The sequence below is a fragment of the Podarcis melisellensis genome (genome assembly GCF_964234715.1).
Source record: "Podarcis melisellensis genome assembly, chromosome: 3".
Classification (NCBI taxonomy): Eukaryota; Metazoa; Chordata; class Lepidosauria; order Squamata; family Lacertidae; genus Podarcis; species Podarcis melisellensis.
The window spans coordinates 115,955,621-115,977,484 of record NC_138530.1 but is presented as its reverse complement, the minus strand read 5'-3'; the positions used below and the strand labels follow the sequence as shown (position 1 = coordinate 115,977,484).

Genomic DNA, 21,864 nt, shown 5'->3' with positions numbered 1-21,864 from the left:
TTGGAAAAGGTCTTCCATAGGTGACAAAAAGGCAATTGTGACAGTGTCTACATGATACGAAATGGGAGGTTATGTGCCACCATACTATAGGTCCAATTCCTACACCCCATGGAACGGACTTCCTGATGAGATAGAATCTGCTGGAAGATCAACTAGGTGAGACTTGTCTTTAAGCTCACACTGCTAAAATTGATCTTACACTCAATGTATGTGTCAAAATAATTTGTTCTCCTTTTTGCTGGAACTCCAGATGAAAAATAAAATAGTGGATTTCTGTGTTGATATGGTTCCAGAATCCACCAAGCTGAAACCAACTAGAAAGGGCTCGTGTGGCTCATGTTAAGACTGGCTCATATATAAGCTGAGCCATCCCCACCACACACACACACAGAGAGAGAGAGAGAGAGAGAGAGAGAGAGAGAGAGAGAGAGAGAGATCACAACATGGCATCCCATGTTGAATGGTCTCTTTAAATGTGAAGGTTCATTATTGTTCCACAAGATGTGTATGTCTTTAAGGGCCAGAGCAAATAACGAGACCCAGTTTTACAGCTGTGAAACAGTATAGCAGGTACTGCTAAGTTGTGTTAATTAAGCTGTGTCAGCAATTGGGTGTAGTATATAAAGAGCAGCACCTAGCTCTCACAGTACCCTGGTGGATCATGCTTGTGGATATATTTAATGTACAAGGAGTTTTTGTTATTAAAACCTTGATAAAGTTATTTTTGAGTTCCTTGTAAAGCGTGGTCTCCCCAGCAAGCTTTCTGCAGCACAACTAAACTGCAAATAGCCAACATCCCAACCATGTACAAATGACAATTTCATGCAGCCACAACAGGGGACTCTCCTGGCCATGCAAAATCAGTGGCAACCCTGGGATCAGGAAAATGAAGGAGTTCACACCATTTCTGGCTTTCAAAGGCTGCTCTCACAAGTCCAGAAAAAACCCTCCCACCTGGGCACAGCTAGCTCTTTGTAGTCAGGGAGTTTGAGGCATTAAATTATATTTGGCTGCCGAAGACTTTGCAGCCAAGCCCTGCACAGCCCAATGTGTCCCCTGGAAGGGATACCCCTGAACTTCAAAGGGCATCTTTGCAGTTAGTGGTTAGCTACAGCTTTGAAAGGTGCAAGGCAAGTTTACAAAGACAGGTGACTGTTTGCCTCCTACCAGCTGATTTTAGAATTTTAGCATCTTTAAATCTTGAAATGAATGGATGCATTGTTCTCCAAGGATTTCAGTGGGAAGATTTAATGACATTGCAGCTCCCCAAACGTCTCATAGGGGAGAAGCACCAGTCCACCAGTGAAAAAGAAACTCTTGTCCCACCTGCTCAGTGATGAATTGTTAGTTCTCCTCCACTTGCCATTCGGGGGCTGGGTGGGAAAAGCCAGGTACAACTTGGGACTTTCTAATGCTCATCTCTACCTTGAGGTGAGCATTAACAAGCTCTCAAAGCATATTTTCAGACCCAGACACAGGAAATGTCACTGACACCTTGAATGCCAACTTCTGAATACAACCACTTTCCAAAGCAAAGCAGAAGGTATACGTGCATTTAAATAGTATTTATATGAAAAAGAAGGCATTCAGAAACACAACTGTCAGGGAACTGCCATCGGAGCTAGAGGCGGAGGCAAGGCTCCAAAGCGATGCTGGAGAGGGGCCCAGCAGGGAGAGAGGCAGCTCATCGGCTGGGGAAGGAAATCAGCGTAACACCAGGGATAAAGGGGGGCAGATGGGGGAATCGGAGAGGGGGCTCCAGGACTCCTCGCCGGAGACCAGCGGGGAGAGCACCGGTCCTCCGCTGCCCACACCCACCCTGCGCAGAAGACTTCCGCGCAGTGAGAGTAGGCGGAGACTTGGCGTCAAAGAACTTCTTTGCTGTAAGAGGTTCAAGAAACGCCCACTGACGGATTCTGCTAGCGACTGAACAGCCACGAAGTGAAGGGCTGTCCAGACAGAAAAGGTTTAACCAGGCAACCTAGCCAGGAGTGGCGGCAACTTATGCACGAGCAACCCCTAGAACCATTACAACAACATAACTCTAAAATTAGCCAATTTTTTTAAAAAAGCAACTTATCCCTTACTTACTTTCCTATGTTAAACACTGTAAAGCTAACATTATGTGACCCTGTAAGAAGAGAAAAAACACACATCTCAGTGCAAGAATGTGAATCATTTCGTGTACATACAGAGTTAACTAACATGCCTCTCTTGCTCTGAAATGCCCATGTTTTTTGCACCCAGTTCAGAACCATCATCAGACACCTGACAAGCTGCTGTTTCTGCTCCATCCCCCCCCCCCGCCACCACCGCCAAACCACACCTCGTACTTCTTGGGAGGAATAACTCTTGCTAGGAGTGCCTGTTCTCTATGGCTTCAACAAGGCATTCACTGTGATACACTTGTTGCTTACAGTTGGTGTTATGTACTGAAGTTCTCACCCTGCGCCAGCAGGGGGATACTGTAGATAGTTATGCAAATAAGGGATCAAAAGTGACGTTCAGTGATTGGATAGTTTTAGAAAATTGTTACAGTTACATTGTACTGGAGCTCTATATAAGCAGGCTGACTGAGCCCTTCAGTTCAGTTCTGTTCTGGCCTGTGAATAAACAAGAGCTGTTTGAAGAATCGCTGTGTCGTCTGATATGTTCACCCACAACTTAACAGTTGGTATATCACGGCTGCCAAAAGTGTGAGCTGGGGGGGAATGCCCCAAGTAGCAAGAACAAAGGGAAAATGAATTTGTAAGCAGCTCACACCTTTTTAAAAAGAGAATGGCCATACCGCCCATACCCCCAACAGTAGCCTTTTTTATATTAGCCTTCTTGATTTTTATGTTACTGAATAAAATCAAGATTGCATGTTATTTCCCTGCTTTCCACTGACCAATATGGTTCCCTTCCACTCGGCATGCTACAGTTCCCAGACCGTGATCAACTTGAATGGGATATCTGCAAACAAAGGAAAATAAAATACAATGAACCATAAAGATGCAATAGAGACAAAGGAGATGGAACATATTATGTGAAGCTGAGCTGAGTACTATTCATTCACTTCAAAGACAGGAAAGGACTGAATGTGTTCTGCCAAATCCAAACCCATCACATCAAATGCTCAGCAAGTGATGTCTGAGCATCCATTGAGAAATTTAGTTTTGCCTGCCCTGTTAATTTTGTGCCCACTCTCCAATTTGTGTTCTCATTTGTCCCCATGAAGACTGACTGAAGGTGGTAATAGGATATCGAGAAACAAATACTATTTTGTGAATGAGGTTCCAAAGGCCACAGCATATTTTTGATTTTTAGTGCTACCCATCAAAATGCTTTAAATATAAACATGAAAATGTAGTCTAGGGACACAACGTAGTTTCAGCACATGAACTCTGACAGCGAATATTGATTCACCTGCTTTAAACCTAATAAAGACAACAACTGGGAGAACTATCTGTCCATTTTTTGTGTGTTTTAGAAGCATTTGCAGCAGCTCAGGAACTGGGCCTCTAATGAAGAACTGAGATTACCGCATCTCAGACTTGGATCATCCACCCATGAAATTGGGAGGGGTGGAAATCACCTTGAATAGGGACAGGGAGCCCAAATATGGGTACTGAATCAGCTCTAAGTTATTCTGCCAGAGGGCATGACTAGGAAAAAAACTTTTAAATTGTATAATGAAGTTAATACTGGACCTGTTTTCTTTTGTTTTAAAGCCAGAAAAGTCAAAGCCTAGCCTTGGAACTTTTAAATAATGATTCATTAAAATACCTAACAGGCCAGCTTCACTGTCTTCCTGTTTCAAAACAGAGGTCTTTACATAAAAAAGCAGCAGGAGAGGGCTTGATCGATTGACCTCATTGTGTTTGAATTATTGCATGATGTGATACCACTAACAACCTCACTCCTCTCAAGGACATCCATATACTCAGATACCACAACCAAAGCAGAGTTCACAGGAACCATCATTCAGAACCCAAACCATGCTTTGAGTTTCTAACTGCACAGCTAAACAATGATTTCGACTTCCTAATCTGCTTTCATTTTCTACCTTCTCAGTGGTCTATTCTGGAGGCAACTGCAACCATGGCAGTAACAGAGTTACTGTGACACTAATCCAAAGAAATTGTGACAGCAGGGACCCCTTCTAAACCAAGGATAGGCACTTCTCCATTTAGTTAGGCATTCAGTACTTCCTTGGCTGCCACGCTCTTGCATCCACACCTTTGTAAGGCAGGAGGATGGGAGCAGAACAACTTGGCTCCTCCCACGTGACCTCCTTGGTCGCACACGTGAGACTTTATGGTCCCCCCTTGGACACAGGCTGCCCCACCAAGCCCAGGGGCTACCAGCTGCCACAGACTGGCTGGTATTCTTGCTGTCACCACGGCAGCAGCAGAAAGGAAAAGAAAAATACTGTGTGGGGCCACTGAATGGCTGCATGGGAGGAGCATGAGTCAGGTAGTGGGGGCCCTTGACTCTGGTGCTGGTCTTGGACACATATAAACAAACACTCACACACATATTTTAATGAAGGTACATGTGAGAAAATGAAGGATGAATGCACAAAAAAATGCACAAATTCGCATCCATGAATTCAGACAGAAAACTGCTTGCATATAGAAATAATCATTTGGACCAATTTTGTAGCTGAGGGTAGAGATGGAAGGACAGAAATTATATTTCATTGGCATCAAAACTATTAGTGTGCCTTCCCTAATTTATACAAGCCCCAAATACGCTGCACCATTCTAAGCTTTGTGAATTCTCACAGCAAAGAAGCATTGCAATCAAAGGTGTGAGGAGCAACTTACATGCTGCGCATCTGCTTATTGGCAAGGGAACAAATGGTTATCCATGCATCTCTTTCTGCCTCGAGGATAACAGGGCTGGGGCAGAGAGAGGGGAGAAGCAATGCTAGTTCAAGGCAACCCATAATAATGCAAGTCCACAATACATTTCTCTCCCCCATGCACAGTAACAATCCAAATGTATTATTTAATCATAGCCAGGGTTGGGACGGGGGAGGCTTGGAAATCTTTCGTAATATGGCACCCTGTGCAAGGCCAAATTTTGGCAACCCCAAATGGATCTTCTCAATTTTGGGTCTTCTCAATTTTGCACCCCCTTGGCTCAGTGCCCTGTGCAGGGGATCCTTTCGCACCACCCTAAAACCAGCACTGGTCGGGGTGCGGGGCCTGCTCTTGTTCTCGGAGTGCATCTCCCACCGTGGCTGGCCATTGGCCATTCTGGCTGGGGCTGGGCGTGTTATGAGGAACGGCTAAGGGAGCTGGGCATGTTTAGCCTGGAGAAGAGGAGGTTAAGGGGTGATATGATAGCCATGTTCAAATATATAAAAGGATGTCACATAGAGGAGGGAGAAAGGTTGTTTTCTGCTGCTCCAGAGAAGCGGACACGGAGCAATGGATCCAAACTCCAAGAAAGAAGATTCCACCTAAACATTAGGAAGAACTTCCTGACAGTAAGAGCTGTTCGACGGTGGAATTTGCTGCCAAGGAGTGTGATGGAGTCTCCTTCTTTGGAGGTCTTTAAGCAGAGGCTTGACAACCATATGTCAGGAGTGCTCTGATGGTGTTTCCTGCTTGGCAGGGGGTTGGACTCGATGGCCCTTGTGGTCTCTTCCAACTCTATGATTCTATGATTCTAACTGGAGAACCACAGTTCCCCATCCTGGAAATGCAAAGGGAATAACCCTAAATTGAGCTGCACAGAGAAACTGAAGGAAGCAATAAACACACTTACCCATCAATAAAATTTGTGTTAAAACTGTAGGCATCAAATTCTTGGGCCAGGATAAGACCATAGACTTGCATTACATTTCCTAACAGGATAAAGATGGGGGTGGGGGGAATTATTCAAAAGGCAAAATGAAAATCTGTGTAGAGGAAGACGGGGAGTTGGGTTTTACTGCCTTGATTTCTTCAGTGCAGTAGAAGATGCCCTCTGTAAGTATTATAAATCTAAAAATTATAAGCAAGAATCATAAAGAATAATACAAATTCTCCATGGCTGGTGTTAAGAGGAGTCAAAATTGTACTATTTTTATGTGGTATTTGTTAACATTAAAACAAAAGAGGTCAATACATTAGTCAGCATTATCCTGTATCTTATTTCAGGTCAGTATTATAACATTGTATATAATTTTAAAGTTAACTCGGGGTTGCAGCATTATAATATTACCCTAAACTGCTTCTTAATATTATTGCCTTAATTGCTGTAATGAGCCTAACTAATGTTAATGACTTCGAAATAGCTTGGAGACACAATTCAGGATATAGCATGTAGGCTTATGCGAATTTTAAAAATCATGGCGATCGGAAGGTCAGAAAATCGTAATAATAGCCTGAAATAAGATACAGGAAAACACTGTTCATTGTTCTTATTGGTATCTGCTATATTCCCTTATCTTATGCTCCTTTTTGTGTATAGGACTCATCAGCCCAGGAATGTAGACCATCCAAAGAGAAGGAAAACTCTTAAAAGCTCTTGACAAGTAAATCATAAATAAGTTGTTTTCCCCATCAATTGTATAAATAAAGACATATACGGTCTCCACGTTAAGGTCCATCCTTTACCTGGGACTCCATAGGGGGGGTCCACACGATAGACCACAGGAGTGTGTGCAACAGAGAACTGTTAAGAAAAGAATATATATTATATTACATTGCCTTTCACAAAACTATTGTTTCATTCACAGTTTTGGAGAGAGAGACATCAGTGTACTCTTGCCATGTAGTGAGAAAACTCTACTTATGTTCATGGTTGTCTGTCCTCTGCCATTTTTGCAGAAGGGCAGAAAAATCACAGAATTAAGTATTAAGCCAGGGGTCAGCAAACTTTTTCAGCAGAGGGCCGGTCCACTGTCCCTCAGACCTTGTGGGGGGCCGGACTATATTTTGAAGAGGAAAGAAAAAAAAAGAACTCCTATGCCCCACAAATAACCCAGATATACATTTTAAATAAAAGGACACATTCTACTCATGTAAAAACACGCTGATTCCTGGACTGTCCACAGGTCAGAATTAGAAGGCGATTGGGCCTGATCCGGGCCCCGGGCCTTAGGTTGCCTACCCATGTATTAAGCTAACTTAATTAATTAAGCTGAGCCAGACCAGAGTCTGGTGATGCAGTGCCTCAGAATTCCACCAGAGGGCTGGGGCCTTTCTCTGATTGGCTACCAAGGCAGCCAGCTGGTGAGGGGTGGAGCCTGACTGGATACTCTAAGACAGGCTTTCTCAACCTCGGCCCTCCAGATGTTTTGAGACTACAATTCCCATCATCCCTGACCACTGGTCCTGCTAGCTAGGGATCATGGGAGTTGTAGGCCAAAAACATCTGGAGGGCCGAGGTTGAGGAAGCCTGCCTTAAAGAATTCTGCAAAATACTCTACAATCCTAACATTTTTTCAGGCTGCTTTTTCAGTGACATATCGCTTAGACCAGTGTTTCCCAACCTTGTGCCTCCAGATGTTTTTGGCCTACAACTCCCATCATCCCTAGCTAGCAAGACCAGTGGTCAGGGATGATGGGAATTGTAGTTCAAAAACAGCTGGAGGCACAAGGTTGGGAAACACTGGCTTAGACATTTGTGGCATATTTTTTCTAGTTTTGAATATTTTGAATGAATTTTTGGTTAGCGAATAAAATCCTGTCTCTCACCCAAACCTAACTTCATCCAGTCACATTTGCATTCTGATACTTACTGGTATTAAAAGCAATTCAAATATTCTCAAATATCCAATATATTCATATCCTTTTTTTCAATTATCTATGGTCCACAATTATAATAAAGTATTCTTGAAATATGTATCAGCGACCTGTTTGTTAAATGTTATAATTGACATTCGTTCCCACAAATCCTCTGGGAAGAAGCCAATGAAGGAGCCATGGCTTGACCAGAACACATTTCGGCTTTTAATTGCCCCTCCTCTTTGCTTTCTCAGACACCTGACTTTTTTTGCCAGCTGGATTATAGGCAATTTCCTCTCCACAAACCCAGCAGTCACTTTTAGTGTATATTACTGATACCATTAGCAATACGACCTTTCTGTGGTGTGGAGAATGGTAAAATTATTTTGGAAGGCTGCTTGTAATTGGAGCCTTAATTTACCTCTAATATCCGTAACTGCATTCAGTTCATTTTCAGACTTTCTTTTATAACAATTTTTACTGAGAGTTTTCAACATAAAATACAATAAAAACCAAACTAATCTAAAATAAAAAAGAAAGAAAAGAATAATAGAAAAGAAAGGAAGAATGAAAAAACCAATGTGTATATATAATATTAAGCCCTCTATCACTATACCTTGATCCTTATTCCACACACAGAAGACTGAACCCTCCCAGCTCCAACCTTCCCCCTTTTCCCTCAGCTTCACACCCTGAGAAAACATCTCTGGCCTGCCTCTCCTGCAGGTTCCTTCATCCCCTATCCATCACTCCTCCTCATCCATTCCAAAGACAAATGGCATTTTAATATTTAGCATTTTTATTATTTTTGTTCCTAATGTTAACCTGCAAGGATACTGGAAAGACTGATGTCTATCAGTGGTGTATAGAAAATGCTGTTTGTAGCTGAACAGCATAGCTGATGATTTCAGGAGTTAGTCACTGGATTAAAATAACCTCTAACTACCGAGCTGCAAATAAAATGTTTCAAATGTGTTGCAAAGTGCAATGTGCAAATGTGACACTAGATGGCGGAAGTGAGCTATGCAAAATTCAATGTATTTTTCAAAACTTTTTTAAAAAGCATTTTCACAGTTTTTTATATGTGTGTAGATTCCACCAAGGGTCGTCTCTCCCCCCAGGTCAGTCAAGTGCGGTGGTAGGGTGGCACTGGGTAGGGCTGGGCGAGGCGGAGCTGCTTGTTGATGCCGCCAGTGCTGGGCCTGGTGGCAGCCTGGGCCTGACTCTTCCACAAGACACAGGGTGTAATCCACCCCAGCGCAACTCATACACATAGCGCTAAACCATAGTTTAGCATTACATCAAATGTAGCTGAGGGCATCTCTACACTGACAACATTCATGAAAGCAATGGCTTGTGAACTCTCATTCCTTGGAGGTTTTTAAGCAGAAGTTGGATGGCCCTCTGCCATGGTTGCTTTAGCTGAGATTCCTGCATTACAGGGGGTTGGACTAAATGACCCCTGGGTCCCTTCCAGCTCTAGAATTCAATGGTTCTAGATACAAAGGGATGCACACCATCAGTTGCGAGACCAGGGATTCTTTACAAATCAGAATTGAAAAGCAGGCTTTCCGTAAGCTTCCATGATCTAGCACAACAGAACTGTCTTCCTTTACAGACTCTGCCTCTTGCACTTCTCCCGCTAAGAGGAAGGTGAAGCAATCGGAATACTTAATGAATCTTCTCCTCTTCATGCTGATCATCAGAGGCATGAGGTCAGCCTCTGACTGCGCTACTGGGCACAAGCTGTGGGGAAGCAGAGGAGGAAGCGAGAGGAGAGGAAGGCCGTGGCCGCCAGCTGCTTGGAATACCTTCCGCAGGTTTCTCCAAACCTGTCACAGCCAGCAGCTGTCTACGTTTTTACAACTACCACAGAGAGAGAAAATTAATTTTTAATGCGCATGGCTCACAGGTTCTCGTGCCCCCAAACAAAGAGGCAGTGTGTGTTTTATTTTGCTTGGAATGTGTCTCATTAACTGCATCCCCTGGTGGTTTTTCATCAGCTCTCTAAGCTAGCTGAACTCCCAAACAACACCTTAGCTTTAATGTGCAATTTGCTGAAACATGGGACTCCTCATGCTCGATGCTGCAGAAAACCCTTGGTTGCACTTGTACACGACATGGTAAAAGTTCTGGCTCATTGGCAAGCAGAGACAGCTGAGTGAGCTCAGTGAGCAAAAGGCCAGCTTATTCTCTATTCCCAAACCACACATATCTCACCAGCCTTAGTGTCATTCCATGCTGATGTTGCAGTGACAGAAAGCTCATATGCACAGCCAGTTTACCAAATATTCTTCCACACAGCACTACCTCAAGTACAGAGAAATCTTCATTAGCTCTTGGCAGGATGACCCGCAGAGAACATAGAGATAAGCAAACTGCTCTTGTCCCAAGGAATTGAGGTCATTTGTATCAACTTACCAAGTAGCAGGGGCGATTTTATAAGTCCAGATATGTAGTAAGACTGGTTACCTGTTTCAGTCTGATGAAACCACAAGAGATGGGAGCTCTGGGCATCTTTGACTGGTCTTACAAATGTTGTGGTTGTGCCATGGCAAATGCTCAGAAGTGTATGCTCCCGAGTTAAAGTTCCATTGAAAATAAGTCCCGGCTGTCACCAAGCCTGCATGTGGCCCTGATCACGTGTTACACGCTAACAAACATATCAACATGGAAGATACTTGTGTTCTCACTGGGGCTAAAAGAATTGTCAAGTAAAGCCACTTCCGCATAAGGAGGAGGTGGGGTTGTGGGCTTCATGGCCCCTCCACGTGCGCGGGAGGTGGGGGGCCAGCCCCGCGTGATTGGGGGATTCTAGCTGCGTCACCCCCTAGCCAGCCAATCAGGTTGGTCCGGGGGTATGGCCTGCCCCATAAAGGCAGGACGCAGCTAGGGATCTCCCTCTTTGTCCGCCCACCAGCTGCTCCGGTTTTCCCACCCTCCTGCCCTCTATGGTTTTCTTTCTTTGACCTTGCTATGGACCTCAGTTGGTCGCCATTGAGGGGCCTGGTAAGAATTTTCCCACTTGGCAAATTGGCACCAGCCACTTAGTTTTCGCCTACCTCATAGCAAAATCGTCACAACTTTCTGAGTATTGGCGGTTACTCATTGGAATAGCTCTGCAGATGGAAAGAGGGGAGGTAGTGCCATCACCTGCCCCACATATAGAGGGGTAGTCCGTTAAAGGATTCCGGGGGGGCGTGGCCCTGTCTGAAGCCTGGGGAGGTGAGGGCCTAAGGCACGACCCATATTGGGGACCCTGGGGAAGCTCCTAGTTTAAGTGCATCAGCAATACCCCCCTACTGGTGGTTAACCCTTCCCAGACTTCAAGCAGATGGGCTGGAGTCAGATATAGTCGGTTAGGTCCAATGCCTAAGCCAATACTGCTCATCACCTGTAACCAATAAAGTTGTGGCCAATTTTAGCCCATTAACCTTAATAATTGTGTCATGTGTCATTATTTCTACCTCGGGGGGTCGGAAACTCACCGTGCAAGAAGAGTGTGAGTCTGGGCACCTCATAAATGCAAGGATGAGCTAGCCTAAGGCTCAGAGCTAGCTCTAAATGTCTAAATTCTACCCTACATTAAAATCCTTATTTCTAACAATGTATTAATGGCCCATGTCCTATGGCCTGGCTACTGGATTGCTCCTAATCACGCGTCCACCCGCTTGAATACATACCTGAAATATGCAGTTGTCACAGTGCAACTCCTTCGTGTTGTTGATAATTTGCCCATTCAGAGTGAACTGGAGTTGGTAAAGTCCTCCCCACTGCGAAGCCCTTCAATGGAAATAATAAGAGCAAAGGATAGCCAGCAAGCAGCATGAGCGAGACTGGAGTCCACCTTACTAAAATGTGAAGCTTAATATTGAATCTGAAGAAAGAAACGAGGCAGCCATGATTTCTCCCACCCAGTTCCCACCCATCTTGTCATTAACTCCCCAGCGTCTTCTGTAGGAGAAAAACACACACACACAAAATGGGTTCAGAAGAGCAGCGAAGGAAGGCCTGGGAGGAGAAGACCATGGAGAAGAAAACATGGCTGCCTCATCTCCCGGGTGCTTCACTGATATAATATAATCTGTGGGGAAAACCTAGGAAAGCTAATAGAGCCTGATCCTCTGCTGGGGGGTGGGGAGGGTTGCAGGCGGGGATTTCGGAATAGGACTAGGTCTGTTAACTTCTATTTTATGCCATCTGAGAACCAGGACCTTCTAAACTTACATAAAATTCAGGTAACTCCACCGCCACCACTTTGCAAATTCAGGTGGTGATATAGAGTTGCCACCTTTTTTCTAGAAATAGGGCTGTGTCTTTCACAGTTAATGGCATGTAGTCATTGAACGGATAAAGCTTTTCTTCACACAGATGTACAGTAACATGAAAATCTTCACCTTCTGGATTGCTGCTCATTATGCGACTTTTAAAAGAAAAACTGCTCTCCCAGAAAAACAGTGGTGTGATATTTTTACTGGAGGGTTGGGTGTGGGGAAGAATAGCACAGGAGACAGCTGCAAATTGCCACCCAAGTGCAGCGGGTCAAAGTTTTAACTTAGTAATAATTATCCAGAAACCCAGTCTTTAAACTTAAGCTTTTTTCTCTCTTTCTCTTCAGGGCACAGGTATGCGCCACACTTGTTAATCATTGTCGTTAACATTTTAAATTCTGATTTCCTGCTTGGCACTTGGTGAAATCCTTGTTACGGTCTGGAATAAAAACTAACGCTACTTTTCTTATAACTTTTCTCATCCGCATATACTTTTCCTATTAAAGTCACTGTCTGATAAAAATTAATAAATTCACAACCAAGCCATAAAAGCGGGGAATAGGGGGTACATGACTCTCGCTGGTGTATCTTTCTAATATTAGAGCTACACTAGGGTGTCAAGCATTTTGAAGATCTAAATAGACTTGAAATGGAAAGACAATGACTTTTGCTTAATTAAAAACCGAGAGGTAACAAAGTATTTGTTACTGAGTGGTAACAAGACCTGTATTTAAAGCTGGTGCTTCAAGCAAAGGGCTGGCGCCAAGAGGCTTGCAATAAGCTCTGAAGAACAAGTTTATTCAGGACTTTTTGAGTAAAAAATGAAATGCTGGTACTCTTATCTTAATATGCTAAGGGTGCCAGCAAAAAAGAAAGAGGTGCTGATATCAGTGAGTATGGTCACACAAAAAAGCGCTGAGGTTTTATAGATATAGACAGACAGACAGACATTCTATCCTTGAAACATGCCCATGGTAGCTGACAACAGTATAGATATATAGAAAATTAACAGTACAACCCTATGGTATATCTTCAGAAGGACTGCAACTGAAAATAATTAAAAACAGAGAAATATTGCATAAAAAGAAACAAAAACAATTAAGAAGTGGAATTAAAGCATAACAAAAGAGCAGGAAAAATGTTAACACCATAGCAAGACCGTCCAGGGTTGCCATATTTTGAAGAGCAAAAAAGAGGACATTTGCTGACTTCTGCTAGTAACTATGGATCGCTATGACGACTCTACCCATGAAAAAGAGGGTGTGTCCTGGAAAAAGAGGACATATGGCAAGTAATCCTGCAGGCCCTATAATATGTCTGTCCTTACTGATGTCAGTCTAGCTCTAGTGGTGTAGTTTTCTGTTTTTAATGGTAAATTTTATTGGTTTTTATCCTCTACAAGTCGTTGGGGTTTTTTTTTACGTTTTTACGTATACCGCTTAGACATTCTGAAAAGTACGCTGTAAATAAATATATGAAAAATAAAACCCTGGGCAAGGACTTCTGCTTGCGCAATGGGGCCTTCTCCCCTCCCCCCCTCCATGCTGCCTCAAATTGGGGGCTGTCGGGGGCTGTCAGGAGAACCCCCAGAGCAGCATGCAGGGGGTGGGGGAGAGAGAGGGATCATTCTGTCTGGGAAGCCACAATGCTTGCCCTGATGGAGCAGTTACCTCAGGACATTTACTTTCTCTTCATGCTTTGAGAAGGTCCCAGTTTGAATCATCGGTGACACGTTAAAAGGGACAGGAAGCAGGGGATGAGGACATTTCCTGCTTGAAAACCTGCCTCCGTGTTGGGTTTGGATCCCTTCCTCCATGTAGGAGACTCATTGCTTGTTGCAACAAGATGCACTTCCTGAACTGATGTCCATTACATTCATTAGTAAGGTTGAAGCATGTAAGGAATGTAGGTCCATTCCCACAACCTACAAGAGCACATTGTAAACTCACATATATAAACAGAATGCTTCTCTAACATGGTTTTGGGATGGTCTGAGTCCACTATCCCTTCTTGGCCCACAGGAAAAAATTTTAACAAGAAGGACATATACATATATCCTGGGTAGCCAAAATGGTGCCCTCCAGATGTTGGGTGCCAAGTCTCATTGGACCCAGCCAGGGAGATGGCCAGGGATGATGGGGCCTGCAGTTCAGCATCTGGATGGCTCCAGATTGACTAATCTGGATCTCTGCCCCCGATAATAGCACTGCAAAGAACCTTCCTTACCTTGTTTGGCATTTTGTGGTGGACAGATCAAAACTGACAGGCTGAATGTCGCACAGTACTGTAGGCAGCACTGAATTCAAGAACGACACTTCCAGGTGAGACCAATTGATGGGATATGAGAGGCCTAATGGTAAGCAGCCAAACAACAAGCAAACACAGCAACATTTTAAGGCACAGAAGGTGAAACAGGATAAACACTGATCTCCTGTCTGATCATATGTGCAGGGCACAGATGATATTGTGCGTAACAGCACCATCATATATCACAATCCAGACACTTCCAAGCCCTTAATAAATTCTGTACCTTTTCCAATTTACAATATCATTTTTGAGAAGAGGCAACTAGAAATGTACACAGTACTCCAAGTGCTGTTATACCATAGATTTGTATGGCATTATGATATCGGCAGTTTTATTTTCAGTTCTTTTCCTAATTATCCTTTGCATGAAATTAGCCTTTTTCACAGCTCCTGCACACCAGGTCAACCCTTTCATCAAGTTGCTGTTCTCGTTCCTGGTCAGACACTGCCAGTTTGGACTCCATGAGCATATAGGGAGCATATATTTTTGGGGGGGCACAATATGGATCACTTTACATATGTTTACAATGAATTTTATTTGCCTCTTGTCATGGGACATGAGGATAGATCATCTTGTGCATCACTAATGGTGAAAAAGGAGGAAGCAGAGAATGGGGGGGGGTGGCCAGTTCTCACAATGGAGGGATATAAGAAGTGGATTCTCCTAAGGATCTGTATTGGAGCCTGTGCTTTTCAACTTGCTCATAAATGACCTGGAGTTAGGGGTGAGCAGTGACATAGCCAAGTTTGCTGGTATCAAGGTATTCAAGGCAGAGAGAGAGAGAGAGCGAGAGAGAGCCATAAAATGGCAAACACAATTCGGTGTACACAAGTGCAAAGTGATACAATCTGTGGCAAAAAAAAAATTATAACCTCACTTACAGGATCTGAAGTGGAAGCTACTGACCAGGAAAGAGAATTTGGGGTTGTGCTGGATAACTCAATGAGGATGTTGACCCACAATGCGGCAGCTGTGAAAGAGGGGGTTTCAAGTTAGGAAACATTAATGAAAGGGACTGAAAATAAAATTATCAATATAATAATGCCATTTTAGGAATCAACAGTCCAATTGCATTTAGAATACTTTGTTTGCAGTATTTCCCATTGTCTCTCACATAGTAGAGAATATCTCTTCTAGGATTTCGTGGGCTGACACACATGAGCATTAATTAAAGCGTGCTTCTTGCTTTAAAACTATTGTTTTCACCCACATGCAAATTTAATCAGCAGATTAATTGATAAATTACCATTGGTTGACAAAATCACACATGATTAATCTAGTAACATTTTCTTTTAAAAATTGGGTTGAGGTGTCACAAAGAGCAGCTAGTCTTATGACTGCCCTTTTTGCCTAGAAATACCACCAACAGTTTCTGAGGGGCCCGAAAATCTACCCTCATATCTGAGTGTGATCCAGGTTCCACCGCCAATGCTGCCTTCCTTTGGCTCCATGGTTACCTTTGCCAACGTAACTATAAAAAACAAACAAACAAAAAAACATGCAATGACTTATATAATGGTACAGTGGTGCCCCGCAAGACGAACGCCTCGCAAGACGGAAAACCCGCTAGACGAAAGGGTTTTCCGTTTTGGAGGTGCTTCGCAAAACGAATTTCCTATGGGCTTGCTTCGCAAGACGAAAATGTCTTGCGAGTTCCTGCGGGGTTTTTTCCTCCCCCCCTTTTTCTAAGCTGCTTATCTGCTTATCCGCTAAGCCGATAAGCCGCTAAAAGCCGCTAATAGCGCTAATAGCGCTAATCCACTAAGCCGTCAATGGGCTTACTTCACAAGACGAAAAAACCGCTAGACGAAGAGACTCGCGGAATGGATTAATTTCATCTTGCGAGGCACCACTGTACAGCAAGTTGCTTTTCTTCTTAAAAGAATAATCTATTTGTAAAGGCCTTTTGGAGCATGTGGATGCAGACTGAGCAGAACTGGGAGATCATAAAAGGTTTGTGAAGGTCTCTTCCTATGAAAGAGATGCCTGTGTGTTCCATATCTCCCTCTGAAAAAACAAAGCCCTGCTGGACAGAGCCTTGACGCAATGGAGCCAGCAACTCTGGTTGTCTTTGCAGCCCTCACTGCCACATGGCAGGCCTGATTAGGAACCTGAACACATGCTTGGTCAGCTCCTGGGTGAGATATATGCCACTCAGTCCAGTCCTTGCCCAGCCCATTTCATCAACTGCAGCTCCTCAGTATAAAGGTAAAGGGACCCCTGACCGTTAGGTCCAGTCGTGACCGACTTTGGGATTGCGGTGCTCATCTCAGTTTACTGGCCGAGGGAGCCGATGTACAACTTCCGGGTCATGTGGCCAGCATGACTAAGCCGCTTCTGGCGAACCAGAGCAGCGCACGGAAACGCCGTTTACCTTCCCACCGGAGTGGTACCTATTTATCTACTTGCACTTTGATGTGCTTTCAAACTGCTAGGTTGGCAGGAGCAGGGACCGAGCAACAGGAGCTCACCCCATCAGGGGGATTTGAACCACCAACCTTCTGATTGGCAAGTCCTAGGCTCTGTGGTTTAACCCAAAGCACCACCTGCATCCTGCTCCTCAGTAAACTAAGGGGCAAAACAGACTTCACAGTGCAGGAGTAGGCACTCAGGAGCCATCGTGCCCATGGCCTTACGAGCCTCCCCATTCCATAGTGGAACTAGGGCCTCAGCAGTATCTCTGAGTCTTTCCCCTGGGCATGGGGTGGACCCAGAGCAGCCAGGGATCTTCCCAGCTCACATTTTTAAAAAAGAAAAATATTTAGGTTGGGCTGCAATAAGCAAAATACATACTGTATACTATTGGTCACAAAAACATGCTTCAGCAAACTCAGACATACTGAGCATCCCTTAAATATGCCTGCATATGTCCTTATTAAAGAGTATTTGATCTAGTGTGGTATCATAATTGCATGTGCTTCAAAAGTAATTGCAATGGTTTAATTCACGTTTTAGTTAACAACAAATTATTTACTATTGCAACCAAATACATGATGAGGCAGTAAAGAAGGTCGCTAACTGGAAGCTTAGAATTTATTGTTATTATTATTATTTATTAAATTTGTATAGCAGATTGACTAAGGCAAGTTTGACAGGCCAAGCTGGTGAGAGAATTTCTACAAGGCACACAGGCAAACTCTTATCTCTTTGCCACGGTGCTGATGCTCAGTAGTGTGGCTTGATAAGACTCACCTCCGAAGAAAAGCAGTAAAGCCTCAAGAAAGGCAGGCATCCGAAACTCCATCTCTAACCTCTTCCTCTGCTTTCGACAATAGACTTTCTCATTGAGATCAGTGCCTCATTCATAATCAGAGCTCAGAGGGTTGGTTCTCTCCCATGTATTCCCTGCAAAGGAAACATGTCTTATATGCTGTTTTTCTTTATTAATATTAAAGACCTTTGGGGCAAACAGCTTGATGCCCAGAAGACATTTCAATACCAATTCAGATTCCTTCTTCTTAAGAGCATCTACAGACCAATTCAGAATTACTACATGGAAGCACACACAAAAAAAAAACCAGCCTGAAAGAAAGCTTTTGTATTATCTTAATCAGAATATATGGGAGTTGATAGATGATAGATAGATAGATAGATAGATAGATAGATAGATAGATAGATAGATAGATAGATGATAGATAGATAGATGATAGATGATGATGATGATAGATAGATGATAGATAGATAGATAGATAGATAGATAGATAGATAGATAGATAGATAGATAGATAGATAGAGATAGATAGATAGATAGATAGATAGATAGATAGATAGATAGATAGATAGATAGATGATAGATAGATAGATAGATAGATAGATGATAGAGATAGATAGATAGATAGATAGATAGATAGATAGATAGATAGATAGATAGATAGATAGAGATAGATAGATAGATAGATAGATAGATGATAGATAGATAGATGATAGATAGATAGATACAGTAGATAGATGATAGATAGATAGATGATGATGATAGATAGATAGATAGATGATAGATAGATAGATGATAGATAGATGATAGACAGATGATAGATGATGATAGATGATAGATAGATAGATAGATAGATAGATAGATAGATAGATGATAGATAGATAGATGATTAGATAGATAGATAGATAGATAGATAGATAGATAGATAGATATCTGTTACTACATCCTTTGTATGAGTGTGTGTGTGTGTGTGTGTGTGAGAGAGAGAGAGAGAGAGAGAGAGAGAGAGAGAGAGAGAGAGAGAGAGAGAGATCTGCTTTGCTGGTAGATTTAAGCTCCCATTTCCGTGCGCTGCTCTGGTTCGCCAGAAGCGGCTTAGTCATGCTGACCAAATGACCCGGAAGCTGTACGCCGGCTCCCTCAGCCAGTAAAGCGAGATGAGTGCCGCAACCCCAGAGTCAACTGAGACTGGACCTAACGGTCAGGGGTCCCTTTACCTTTACCTTTTACTAGGCTTCAGTTATATTGGCTGATTTGAACTGGATGTTGCATTCTGCCGTTTTGTTTTTGTTTTGTTATATTATAATTACATGAATATTAGTACCTCATGCTTGGTGGGGATGCGGAGAAGGCCTTCTCGGTGGTGTTTCCTCCCAGGCAACCTTGAAACTCCCTTCCTGGAGAAGCCAGTCTGGCTCCCGCCTTGTACGTCTGCCAGCAGATGAAGAAGACCTTGTTCCAGCAGGCTTTGGGGAACTGACTACTTTAAAAGAAAGGGCTGGTGCTGTGATGTTTTTGTTGTAATTATCTAAATTGTTTTAATAGATCATTCATATATAGAAAGAGTTTTAGTTCTTTTAATGTTTAACTGTTCTTTATTGATTGGGGGGGGGGGTTTCTCTATGTTTTTAACTGCTCTTATTTGATCTATAAGCTGACTTAAGTCCCTGTCAGGGAAAAAGGCTGGATATAAATAAATATATTGATGGGTGTGCGGATGCATTAACAATAGGTTTTATTTTAAAGAAACATTTGGAGATGAAGTTCTATAGTTAATTTATAATTTAATTAAAAACAAACAGATCTCCCAATTCAGATGGGTAGCCATGCTGGTCTGACACAGTCGAAATAAATAAAAAATTGTCCAGTAGCACCTCAGAGACCAACTAAGTTTGTTCTGGGTATAAGCTTTCGTGTGCATGCACACTTCTTCAGATCTCACAATTAGGAGTGAAATCAAGAAGACCAGCTGCTTGGCTCTGCAGAACTGGCAATGTGACAGGTTCCACACAGTGCCAGTTCTACACTTGTAAGAAGTCATTCCTTTGTTGTGGCAGCAACTTCCTGCCCACTGACATCAAGCAGGAACCATCACGGTATTCTTTTTGGCACCTGCTGAAGGTACTTTTCTTTATGCAAGCCTATCCAGATATGCAGATATTTCAACAGTTTCTTAATACTTGCTTTTACCTGTTTTACTGACAATTTAAATATTTCTTCTAAACCACTTCCATGTTTTGTTACAATCAAACAGTATAGACATTTTGTTAGACAAACAGACAGACAGATAGACCGGTCCTCCCCAAGATACATCTGCAACAAACAAGCATTTTCTCAATATGCCACAATCACCAGTGAGTTTATATGCTTCAAAATTCTGCTATTGCATACCTTTATAGTACTTGTTCCTCCTCCAGTTTTCTGATCCAATAATTAGGCAGTGGTATACGGAGTTTCGAAATTAACCATTTTCAAAGTCCTATAATTTAGTTCTGTTCCGTTGTTTCAACTGGTACTGGATGGTGGGTTTTCTAAATAGCCAACAATAGCTTTTGCTTTTCCAGAAACTGGAAAAAGCTGCACTGTAACTAAAACTAGTGTGTGACCAATCTGAATGCTTGCGATAGCAGGGGTGTGGGTGATTTTTCTCGGGGCAAGCTTACTTATTAACGTAAGCTACTTATGCCATTAAGCCAGCTTGCCACAAGCCTTTTTTTCATGGTGATACAGAAGTAGCTTGGGACATTTCTCTTAATCTTATTTAATAATTTTAAAGAGAGAGAAAAACGCAATTTGAAATATACATTCTAACTTTTTTTTATTTTTCACATATGAAAATAATATAAGCAATTGTCATTTAACAGTCCTTTAGTTTTGAGGACTATTCTACATGTGAGGAACAAATAGGTGATTCGTAGGTTTCCGCAATCTGGTATCCTCTAGATATTTTGCTCTACAACTCCCATAATGGTTAAGGAATATTGGCAAAAGATTATAAAGGTAAAATAAATGCCAAGAATCACAAATAAATGGGCATTTTACAGGAACTGGATAGAAAGGGGGTCGGCCAATTGGTGCCAAAGAAGGACAGAACTTTTTTTATGTATGCAACAACAGCAGCAAGAATGCTCATCGCAAAGCACCGGAAGACACAAGATTTACCCACCCGGGAAGAATGGCAGATGAAGTTGATGGACTATATGGAACTGGCGGAAATGACTGGCAGAATCCGAGACCAGGGAGAAGAGTCGGTGGAAGAAGACTGGAAAAAGTTTAAAGACTATTTACAGAAATACTGTAAAATTAATGAATGTTAGAAAAATGTTGGAATGAAGTTATATGGCTTTAGTAGAAATGTTACAAGGAATTAAGTACAAATTGATTATTAGTGTATTAAAGGAAAAAATAAGGTTGAAATATGTTAAGATAATTATAGGATAGAAAACAGAGGAAGATGGAAAGGAATTGCCGAAACAATTAACAGAAGTGGAATACAAACAGGGAGGTGTGAGGAGGTCGTTGAAACAAGTGAACGAAAGATAAGATATTGAAATTGTTTGATGTGTTTTAAACTGTCTTTGTTTTGTTTTGTTAGTTTAATGTGTTAGTGTTATGTAGTGTTTTTGTTTTTGTATTGTTTTGTTTTGTATTGTATTGTTTTTGTAGTGTTTAAACCGTTGGAAAAGTAATAAATATTATTTTAAAAAAATAGAAAGGGGGGGAAGCCAACCCTAACATATAAGCTCAAATGAACAGACTGTGTACATGGATAAAGATATGAAGAAGGAAGGCCTGACCGGGGGGGAGGGGATTTTTTATTTATTTATGGTAAACCGGATGATATTTTGAATTGATTTTGTTATGTAAGCCTTTTTTAAAGAAACCATATATATTAATGTTATGTAGTTATGCATTGTAGTATGAATGAATTTTGTGTTGTATTCTTTGTTTTAGAGAATATATATAATAATGTTATGTTATTAAGCCAATTTAATAAAACAGGGGGGGAAATACAACTCCCATCATGTCTTCTCATGCTGGCTGGCATTAATGGGAGATGCAGTCCAACATACCTGAAGGGCCTCAGGTTGAGGGAGGGTTATTCGATGCAGTGCTGGAGTCCCCACAACCAACAGCTCCTTGCTTGGCAGTCTTACTGCTGATCCAATATGTGTAAGGCTGAGGTGAACTTTTCCACCGCTGCCCCCTAAAATGCCCCTTTGACTGTCCTGAACTGTTTCCTGGACATGCTGCCCAGACTTCCCCCCTCCCCCAGAAAGATTTTTCTTGAAATGTTTGTGATTTTTTTGGGCCTAGAACATCCCATAATGGAATGGGCACATTTGTACGCAAAACCATAAACATGGAG

At 42.4% G+C, this 21,864-nt stretch overlaps 1 protein-coding gene across 1 annotated transcript in view; it reads right to left on the bottom strand.

Annotated features, from left to right (window-relative positions):
• PKHD1 (PKHD1 ciliary IPT domain containing fibrocystin/polyductin) overlaps positions 1-17,591 on the bottom strand; it is a 242,667-nt gene extending 225,076 nt beyond the window's left edge. Inside the window, exons 1-9 of the mRNA XM_081905883.1 lie at positions 17,477-17,591; positions 15,678-15,755; positions 14,204-14,327; positions 11,390-11,489; positions 6,594-6,651; positions 5,761-5,839; positions 4,812-4,886; positions 2,891-2,955; positions 2,092-2,131 (exon numbers count right to left, since the gene is read on the bottom strand). Coding sequence (XP_081762009.1) covers positions 2,092-2,131; positions 2,891-2,955; positions 4,812-4,886; positions 5,761-5,839; positions 6,594-6,651; positions 11,390-11,489; positions 14,204-14,327; positions 15,678-15,755; positions 17,477-17,528 — 671 coding nt within the window. The 5' untranslated portion in view covers positions 17,529-17,591. The remainder of the gene's footprint in view (positions 1-2,091; positions 2,132-2,890; positions 2,956-4,811; positions 4,887-5,760; positions 5,840-6,593; positions 6,652-11,389; positions 11,490-14,203; positions 14,328-15,677; positions 15,756-17,476) is intronic.
• Between the last annotated feature and the right edge of the window lie 4,273 nt (positions 17,592-21,864).